Raw genomic sequence first — 10,896 nt, forward strand, 5'->3', positions numbered from 1 at the left:
ACATTTTACAAACAGAGATCATCTTGTGACTGAGAAAATGTGTTTACTTTGGTGTTTTACAATTATTTGAAGCCAGAAGAAGAGTTAAGGTTAATGTCCAGGTACAAGGACAGGTTCACTACTTTTCAATTCTGTCTATAACCAACAAAAGAAAGACTGAAAGAAATATGTTTTGTATTCCTCCTGTTCATACTGGCCATCAAATTATGACCATTCTTGTACCTATCCTTTAGATACAGAAAAGAAAAAAAAAAAAGTTTTATTTTGGTAAAGGAAACAGGAAGTGGAGAGTGGTCTCTGGTGTCAAAGTCTGATGTATGGTTGACCCATTCATCCTTCCCAACCCTGCTCCATCTTTAGATCAGATATAATTTTGAGGCTCTTTATGAGATGACTGATGCCGTTGTTCTTCTTGGAAAGATCGGACAAGTTGGCACTAAATCTCCTCCCTGCGGAGGAACAGTGATGCTGCACTGACTGGTTCTCATGTTTACGTGTCTTGCCCCTCTGACCGCACTCCTATGTGATGCTTGGCTCGTTGTGGGGGACGCGTCCTTTTATATTCGCGACCACCTGAAGTGAATCTGCTTTTTTGTTCCGTCTTTGAAGACAGTAATCAAGTCACATGACAGACTGAAAGCTTTTCTCTGAGACTTCGGGACAAATCTGTGCACACTGTGAACTCTTTAAACGGGTGGGATTCAAGCAGCGTTTCACATGGCTGGTCTCTATGGAAATAGGCTTGTTTAAGTGTTCACAGTGTTGTTAGGGTGTGTCCTCTGCTATCATACACAAAGGCATCCATTAACACACCCAAGTACACACACCCACACTGTGTCATAAAGGAGTTTGGAAACAGCTCTGATAAGACTTCCTCAGAGGATTATTGTTTAAACTTCCCAATCTGAACAGGAAGCGGAAGAGAGAAAATATGAATGCTGAGCAACATAATATAGTCTTGCTGACTGAACTAAGCTTCATGTGTGATCAACCAACAATAAACACTATGATCCCAAATTACAATGGTAGCTGAATGAAAGGGTTGTAATTGTGTTGGATAATTACCCCTGGTAATGAAAAATAAATACATATAGAGGCAGGTAAGTAAATAAATAAGTAAGTAGGTATTCCTGAAGTCTTGCAGGCACCTGTCTGTGTTCATGCTGGAGGACTAGAGGCAAACAAACCAATGTGCACTTAGCCTTAAATGGTTGTTGCAGGTGGCTCATCTCAGAGACAAGTGTTTGAAAGGATTCCCATATAGTGATTGTAATTTTGACAGCTGTTGAAGAGTTGCTTGTCCCGATGTGCAATGATGGGAGTCTCCAGGCTGACAAACTGGAATTGCATTTCAACGACTGTTGGATGCATCGCCATTACATTTTGTACAGAAATTCATGGTCCCCTGAGGATGTATGAAGACTTTGGTAAGTACCTGACGTTAATTAAAACACCTCCATTAGTCAAAGTTTTCACTTACCCTGTGAAACACCTCAGCATCGAGAAGATGGATCAGCACTTTTTTTTTTATGACACATTTAGGGTCGCCATACGATGAATCAAGTGATCCCCTGACTCTTCCTCCTGAACCATCATGAGGTCCACATTGATGGTTTTGAGTGAAATGTGTCAATTTTTGGATGGACATTTCAGGGATTTAAATTTCATATATTTCATGTTTTCACCTCAGGATTAATTCTAAAGATGTTGGTGATCTTCTGACTTTTCATCTAGTACCACCATCAAATAATGCTTAACCAAATACCTACAAAATTCATGCTCCCATCAGCCTCAGCTGTACTTTGTGTTTTGTGCCATTTAGCAAATGATTGCATGCTAATATGCTAAACTAGGATGGTGAGCATGGTAATACCAGGTATACTTGCTGAGCACAGGTTAGGATTTAGCTAAAAACCCTGCTGCGTTTAAGAACAACCTCACAGAGCTGCTAGCATAGCTGAAGATTCTTAGTCTTTTTACTTCTGACTGCTTTTAAATCATATAAACAGGATGGGTGCATATATTTCTGACCATGTTGTATCCATATATTGTATGTTGTATTCCCACACTAAATTGTTTTTATTATGTAGGTCTGTAGTAAACTGACTTGTTTCTTAATTGTGGCCTTCAGTGCCAAGTCCCTTTACTGTACTTTCCCAACACACGCAGGCCTCATGTTTCTATACATACTTCATTTGCTGATGCTACAACTCCACCTGCTGGGTGCCTACAGGTGCAACAAACAATGAAGAGGACTATGGAAGATTGTTTTAGTTGAACAAAGCTGGGGGCAAAATCTACTTGTGAAAAAAAAAGAAAAGAAAAATGTCATAGTAATACATTTTCCCCTTAAATGAAGGTATGATCACGTGTGTTTTAAATAACGTGTGTTTGCTCCAGTCAGATGTTACTGAACCAAGTCCTCTGCTCTCTTAGATGCTTTGTACTACAGGTCCAACCGTTGCTTTTACTACTTGTAATTTCTTTTCAGCTGCTTGTTTTTCCTGAATGAAAGGGATGAATGGTCTTCCATGCCGTGCAGACTGTAAGATCTTAGGCTCAGTAAACAAAATGTACCTGACATTGTGGCATTTAACATCCCACAGGCCTAGTCTCCACCAGCAGAGGGAGGCTGTAGTACAATGAAGACCTGACTGGAGTCTGTTTGGCATACAGTCTGTTGTAAACCCTGTCAGCACCAGTATTGGTTTGTAAAGTTATTGTAGTTTGAAACTCTTACAAATGTTTTTCTTGATTTCTCTCTTCTGACTATACTTAATCTCTAAAACTCTTCTGGACACTGGCTCAAAGTTTACAAAGTCACGTTTTCTCAGAACAAAAATAATTACATTTTAAAAATTATATACAGTATATAGACAGTTTGAGATACTGCAGTAGTGTGGATACAACCACCCTTTCAAAAGATCAGTTCAAAACTTTCTCAGAAAAGAAAAGACAAAATCTGTATAATTCAAAAAAAGGAATTTATTCAAGTTCAACATGAGGCAACCATGGTGATAGTGCAAGCTTTGCTAAAACAGTTCTATAAATATATAAAATTATTTATTTTACATTGCACAGTAAAACAGGTCAGAGCCTAAAAACACAGTAAACAACATAGTTTGGGAAACAGGAAGATAAACATTGGATTAAAATATATTTTCTCTCTCAGTTTCAGTCTTAGACCATCACATAATATTTGTTACAAAAGGCAAATAATCTTTTAAAATATATATTTTACTGGATGAACTTGGGACGGCACAATGAATGTAGCTTCTGCTTTCAGGTCCTGTTTGATTTGCAAGTCAAAGTATTTTTTCGGGAAAGTTTCGCGAGTGGGCAGTTCATGATTGTTTTTTGGAGGTAAAGGGCATCACTGACAGTTATAACATGATCGAGTCTCTCACTGAACATGATTCAGCTGGATTCAACACACAGTCCCTCTGTACTCAATACCAGTGCAGCACTCGGGGACTGTCCCAACAACCAGAGCCTCCTGCAGGCTCTTACAGACGAGCTGGCAGGCTGAATGCTCTTAAAAATCACACTATGAGCCCAAGTTTATTTCAGGAACTTGATTTAGGAGTCTCCTGATACAGATTGTTGTTTTTTAGGCCAGGTTTTGATCAGTTGTGTGGGTAAAAAAAAAAAGCCACCGTCATGTTTCGGCATCTATAATAATCCACTGACCTTCTGTAACGGTGGCTCAGGTCATTTGCATGGCTCCTGTTTACAGCATTTGGTTAGTCCGAGGGAAAAATGGACCGTAATGTAAACAGCGGGCAGTTTTAAAAGACAGGGAATAAATATACACAGAATCAAACATATTACATTCAGTCTTGGGTTCTTTTTAAAGTGCTTAAAACTGCCAGAGCAAGAAAAAGGCGCCATCTAGTGACAAGTTTATATGATTGTATGTTTAAATTGATTTGAAAACCACAGGCCTTAGGTCACAAGCCTTAGTTTAGTAATATTATGTTTAAGTAACATGATGTTTTGATGGAGTTTTGAGTCTCAAAGTGAAAGAAGAAAGTAAATCAAGGTCTGTAGCTGGAGGAGAGCCACCAGACACTTGTTGCCACGCCCTGTTGTTAATATAATAAAGCTGCTATCAGTCAGTTGTTTTATGGCCTTCTTCACGGTGCCACTTTTTTCTCTTTACTGCAAACAACCTTCAGATAAGCCATCTTGTATTACCTGAGTTTCAAGACGTAGGTTTTTTCCAAACTTGAGGCGAGTAATTGAAACATTTGACAAAGTGTCAAGTGTTGTGAGGCTTTTTATGTTCCAGTGCTTCCCCACATCTGCCTTTACCTGACTGCCATTTTGTGACTTGAACCAATAAAAATGAGCAGGAAGCGCTGATGTTCAGTATTTTTGGAACCGGTTAGTTCATCATTCAGAGCTTTTGGCCCGAGTACTACTAGATACTACTTCTGCAGCTGTTACGTGATTGTCATTTTGTAACTCAAATGTGAGCAATGTACATGAAAAGTCTAATTTTCAGGCATATGCGTGATTTTCTGAAACTTTTGGCAAGTTAAAAGCAGATTCAAGTCCATCGCTTCTCAGTTTCAGAGGTACTTTCTCAGCTGAGGTGTGAGTCTCAATCACCTTTGATTCCCAGAGTGTTGATTTCAGAACAGCTCATCCTCTGTGTCTTGGCTTTTGTTGTCACCAACGAGTTAAAAGCCTCTTGTTGCGCAACAGCTTGGAACGATGGGTTTTATTGCACATCTGGATCAGTTTTCATCTTTTCAACACAGCGGTGAAACAGATGTCGATCATTAACTACATTCAGACATAAAATTCCCTCGAGATTGCGAAATTTTTACAGTTTTGTCTTTTTCCATCACAGAAATAAAAGCAGGAGAAGACTGGATGTGATGTGCTGTGAAGTTACTCACTGACGAAAGGTGAGGAGGAAAATGATGATGCCAGTCAGCAGCACCATCATCATCACCACAGACGTCAGGAGGAAGGCTCGGCACGCCGGCCGGCCTGTCAGTCTGAACAGCGCTCCGCCCACCTCACCGCGACCCTCGACGGGCGGGCTGGGCAGCCCCACATCCAGAGAGCGGTTCACTGACCTCAGAGACGCCAGCGACCGCCGAGCCCAACGTCGATGATTTTCAGCTGACCTTAACGAGAAACACAAAGTGAGTGATCAAATGGGGCTGTGGATTCTGTGTTTTTTTGTTTTTCTTTTCTTCCGGGGGGGGGGGGGGGGGCAGTTTTCATTTAAACTCTAGGCAGATGCTGCAGTCATTGGCTACGTTTACATGCACACAATATTTTCCGATTTTTGCCATTAATTCCAAAAAAGACAATATTCTGATTAAGCTGTTTACTAATATTAGTAAACTAATATTCCCGTCTACATGAAGCTGTGCATACTCCGATTAACGTAATGACACTGTAAATGTACACATAACGGTGTAATGGTGCTTATATAACTGACTGGCAGAGCTCAATGACTTCAAGGAGAGAGTCAGAAAGTGAGGAAGGCTGTTGGTGAATGTGACTAAACAGAATGTGAATAAAACTTTTTAACAAAAAAAACAGCATCTTGTCCATCAACATTTCTGCCTACCTCAGTCACAGAATTTCATCAGCAATGATGGATGTTGTAACAATGAAGACAACTCCCATGATCCCACACTGCTTACGTCTGGTTTTGATTGAAATACCCCAAGTGACAAATTGTGCACTCAAAGGCTAAGCAGAAAACTGAATTATGTCTCCTGATAGGTTTCTTACCTTTTGACCTGAAGCTTCCCTTTGTTGCGGAGGAAGCGGATGCTGTAGACTCTCTGCATGGCGGCCGGCAGGTAGGACATCACGTCAGAGTCTGTGGCCAGTTTGGGGAGCCCGAGGGTGGGTAGGGGCGTGAGCCCACGGCAAAGCGGGCACTGGATTGCACTGGGCTCAGCTGACTTGATGTTAATGCGTGCCAGGCACTCCAGGCAGAATGTGTGCTTGCAATGCAGCATCTTGGGACAGCGGAAGACGTTGTTGAACTGGCTGAAGCAGATGGAGCACTCCAGGTCCGGGCAGCTGTCCTCCGAGCACTGAGACTGGAGAGGAGACGGGTGGAGGTCTGGGGAGGGCATGATGACGGAGACCTGGTAGGAGGGGGGTGTGGTGGGGGCAGGGTAGGGGTTCACTGTTGATGGAGTTGATCGGAATGGAGCTAGCCAGGACTGAGGCCTGGATCCCAGGCTAAGGCCTGGCTCTGAGGCTGGAAGTGGCGTGACGGAGTAGTCTGGTGATGGGACCAGGTTTTGACCTCCATCTTGGTCTAATGACACCTGACGAGGGGAGTTGTGGCTCAAAACTGTCAGGTAGCTATGACCTGTCTGGATGAGAGACGGAGACGGTAAAGTGGCTGACAAAGATGGATTCTGGGAATCATCAGAAGGGTCCGGAGGTGAATATGGAGGTAGAGAACCCGGAGCAGTGATGTCATCATATGGGCGAGAGTCCAAGTTTGTGCAGCTGTAGGGATTCATGACTGCAGGGCAGACGGATGGAGGAGTGATTGAGAAGAGGAGAGTGATGCTGCGAGGAGACAAACCGATGGAGAATGTGGAGCCTTCAGCAGTCAGCAGGAACACGTGGCATCAGATATGTGGAGGATGGATGATGAAGAAATGATGAAGATGCTCCTCATACAGCCTGTCTTCAAATCAGAAATCAAATCCATAGCTGAAAAGACATCAACACACTGCAAACAGGATTAGATATATTTATAATCATTATTGTAATATGGCCAAAAATATGCAGACACCACCCTCCATTTTTCCTCTTTTCATCTAGGCCCTTCAGCTCCAGTGAAATTAATATCAAATTATACAGCAGTTGTTTCCAGCAGTCTGGGTTTTGTCTCATCAACATGACTATGGCCCAAAGCCAGCTCTTAAAAGAAACGGATTTCACATTTTGGTGTGGAAAATCTTGACCGGCCTGCACAGAGCCCTGACCTCAACCCGATCCAACACCTTTAGGATGTACTGGAATCCCCCAACAGCAGTGCTTGACTTTACGATCTGGTGGTAAGCTAGAAGCCAGAGGAGTGGCTTTATCATGTCTGCCAACAGCGACTTATAAAGCACCTTCGACCATCACAGTCATGTTGTAAAAGCGTTGGCCTGTATACTTTACAGACAAGTTACTTGCAGATTGCAAGAAAAGAAACACATGGACAAACATTCAAACAAATTGTAATTTAGTATTCATAGCAAATTAAAATCATTAAGTTCTATATCACCCTCCAACTGTGACAGACTCACCATGTGATAATAAGCTACTCTAAAACATCACCTAGTATTTTTATTAATACCCATTAATTCATGTTAAATTCCAGTTGAGACACCAAAGTTCCCAAAGAAACCAAACTTGGGTTTCTTTTAAAGTTTTGTCTAACAGGACAGAAAGGACCTACCTCCACCTCTGGAAGACTGCAGCTGTTTCTAACACATTAGTCTGTTATACTGAACTAGTGACTTTCCTCTGGCTGGTGCTAGTTTAAGTAACACTGGATAGTAGTCTGTGTCTGAATGAGGAACTGTACAACACAACTGGATTCTTATTCCAGTCTAGTGGGAGCCAAGAGATAATTTGCATTGTCCGGTTTTGTTTCTTTAATGGAAATAAAATGCAAAGCAGGCTGGCCTTGTGCTTCTGACGCTGACAAACACCCAGCAGGGATCACCTCTACTCTTAACACAACCAGGAATGTAGAAAAATCATGTGTAATGCTTTAACATCTTCCCATTTCCTATTAAGTGTAGTTTTGCTGTGGTCATGGAGACAGATACCACCAATCTGTCTTCCTGCATTACACTAAAACACAGACAGCTGAGAGAGAGAGAGAGAGAGAGAGAGAGAGAGAGAGAGACCTCCATGATGGACAGAAGCACCAAATGAACCAGTTGTAGAGGGTAACTTCTTCTAACTTGCGTTTTCATCAAAGTTATAAAAAGCTTTGTTAGCAATTATCCACACCGAATTTACCCCCAGACCCACGTCATTTGTTAAATATCTCAACTTTGTTCATATTTCCAACGACAGTGCCTCAGTACGCAGTCAGAAAAAGAAATGCAAGATATCAGAATGAAGTCTGGCACGCCGAGCACAAAACCGTTCTCACCTTCTTTACAGCCGCCGCTGGTTGATGTCCTGCGTCCTTCCACACTGCGCCATCGTCATGTCGGTCACTGGCACGGACTCACCTGGAGCTCAGGTCTAACTAAGCCGAAGTTGTGTGTTTGTCTTTTAGAGCCCAACTTCTCTCTTTCTCTCCGCGACAGTCACTCGTCATTTGAATAGCTGGATAAACGAGGAAACGGAGTATTCAAATGACCTGCTGGCCTCACAGGCTCCTGGCTGTATTTGAAGGCCAACACACCTGAAGACAGTGACGTTGATTAACGAAGAGAGGCTCTCCATGTCGACCCGAGACACTCATCCACACAGTAATCATCAAGTTTCATGATGGTTTTTCTCTGTGTTTCCAGTCTCTAAAGGTGTTTGTCAAAATATCATTTTTGCTTTAATTAACAAAACACCACATTAGCAGTGACATGGCAATTATAGCCCCTTTCTATAGCCTCAGATAATAAAGGGGGGTGGGGATTAAAGGGTAACTCCACCAATTTCCCACGTTGAAGTGTGTTTACAGGGAGTACTTCAAAACTGGTATAAAGCCTTTTGGAGCTACAGAGGAAGCTGCATGTAATCTTAAAATAATGTCTCCAGTGATGTCATTCAGTGGCTAAGTTGCATTATGGGTGATGTAGGCAGCAAGTTTTGAAAAGGAGGAAGAATGTGTGGAATAAAAAAATGAGGTGATATCTCTGGTTCTGTTCTGTTTTCACGGGTGCAGTAGTACGCGTTGCCCTTTAAAAAAAACTATTAACCTGAGAAATGATGTTACTTTTCTATTAATGTAATGCCGCTGCAGCTCAGGAAGAAAAAAAACTTAACAACACAACTGTCAAGGCAACTTCTACTGTAGTTTGGCTGGTTGATATATTACAAAATGTACTGTACACCAAAGTGGACCTCCAAATATTAGTTTTGTATTTTGGATCAGTGTTAAAAGTGTATTTTAGTATTTAGCTGAATTGAGAATATTGTTGTGGATATTTATGGCATCAAATTAAAAGCCAGTGATGACGGCCTCACAGCCATTTTGCTATTGTTGTTTTGACACTTAAAGGGAATGCTTAAAAACTGCATATTTCTCTTCTCTTTATATCATTTCTGTAATATTCAGGAGAGAAGAAATCATTGTGCATTGTAAATATTAAAGTACATTTTTGAATAGGATTGTTCTGTATTTACAAACCATGTAACCAAAATATGTAGCATGGGACATCTAGGCTACAAAAAAAACTGTCAGTGCACACTGACATGCATACATACTCATAGTCTGCAGTATATCCTGGGGTAACAAACAGTTAGGCCTATGCGTTACATCACACAGTCTTGTATATCTTGTGTCAGGTCAATTGTGTTGTGATTCTCAAGATTCTGATTGTAACTTAGCTTAATTGCTACATTGCACTTTTAGTAAGGAGTCAGGAGGTATAGGAAGAGCCATACTACCAATAAAAAGGCACAGTGGAAGTCCTCCAAGAATGACAACGCTATTTACACAACCCATTGACAAACACATCTGTGGAAACAGATGACAGCATCCAAGAAGAAAACCATTGCTCACAGATCGGCACAAAACTGCCAACGAACATGAAGTCTGATGAACATTAAGACATTCTTGGTCAAACGAAACCAAAATACATTCCTTTGAACCGGCTTGGACCTGTCCAGGACTATCACACTGACTGCATAGTGCCGACTCTGAAACAAGGAGGTGGGAGTGTTCTGATACGAGGCTGCATGTGTTGAGGAAGGTATAGGGGCGATGGCATTTAAGATTGCACCATGAATTCAAGTTTGAATACCAAAATACTGAATGAAAAGATGACTCCCGTATGCCCCCTGACACACTTTTAAGCAGAAGCATACACATACACATTGGGTGTCTTATTAGAATATTCTGGCTGTCTTGAATAGGTTTGAGGACAGGGGACTTTGACCCCCATCTTTTAGTAGCTGGGTGTGAAGACATTGCAGCACAATCATTACAACACTGTACGATCTAAAGAAACATTCAACACACCGTTCAGAAAAAGACTGTCTCAGGTGTGTGTTGTTATCCCTATTTTCAAACAAATGATGTCTTAATACAATTATAAGTATTTTAATGCATATTTGCTAAACTGAACCAGATCAAATCCTTTCTTTGCTGTACTCCTTTGTATTTTGTCCACCTCAGTCCACTACAGAGCTGTTCTCTACAGTGTGAGCGTTTCACTACATATGCAGGTGAATTTGGATGTCCAGTATTCCCAAGTTAAAATGGATTATGGGTCAAGTCATTAAAGAATTGAACAACTCCAGCAGACAGTATGGGCCTATGTTGTTCTATGATAGATGTTTACCTGTTGGAGTTTGCAAGTATCAGTCTTATCAATAAGTAACAAGCTTCCCAATTCCTGGTGTATAACTTTGGATTAAACATTAACTGTTATCACGTCTGCACAGTGTCCTGCCCTCTCTGCTTTGATATTGATTGGTGTCGGTGCAGTCTTTTTTATTTCACCAGTGTACTTGGCAGAAAGGAGTATCTCAACCGGTGAGTAGACACAACTGAAATATATCTTCAAACTAACAAATTTAAAATGATGTGTATTCTTATTGGAAGAAAGAGAACGTTCTTGTATAAGTAAAAACTGCTTGTCTCTAATCCTCAGGTGTGCGCTGACTATTCAGGCCTGGTGATTAACCGGACCAGAATAGCTATGGGTAGTTACTACGGTAACTGTATGA

General features: G+C 41.4%; 1 protein-coding gene across 4 annotated transcripts; it reads right to left on the reverse strand.

The window, feature by feature from the left end:
- Positions 1-2,965: 2,965 nt before the first annotated feature.
- LOC311261220 (uncharacterized protein) lies at positions 2,966-8,422 on the reverse strand. 4 transcript variants are annotated; one of them, XM_084359707.1, is made up of 4 exons: positions 8,153-8,422; positions 5,761-6,682; positions 4,908-5,141; positions 2,966-4,753 (listed from the first exon to the last, which is right to left on the reverse strand). In XM_084359707.1, exons 2-4 carry the CDS (start codon positions 6,510-6,512, stop codon positions 4,750-4,752), a joined length of 990 nt encoding a protein of 329 aa, XP_084215833.1. In that variant the 5' UTR covers positions 6,513-6,682; positions 8,153-8,422; the 3' UTR covers positions 2,966-4,749. The 4 variants fall into 4 exon arrangements, with proteins under 4 accessions (XP_084215833.1, XP_084215834.1, XP_084215831.1 ...); XM_084359708.1 differs by having other exon boundaries at positions 2,966-5,141; positions 5,761-6,561; positions 8,153-8,421; XM_084359705.1 differs by having other exon boundaries at positions 2,966-5,141; positions 5,761-6,678; positions 8,153-8,421.
- Positions 8,423-10,896: the final 2,474 nt, after the last annotated feature.

The sequence above is a fragment of the Pagrus pagrus genome, assembly GCF_965226575.1.
Source record: "Pagrus pagrus genome assembly, chromosome: 8".
NCBI classification, from domain to species: domain Eukaryota; kingdom Metazoa; phylum Chordata; class Actinopteri; order Spariformes; family Sparidae; genus Pagrus; species Pagrus pagrus.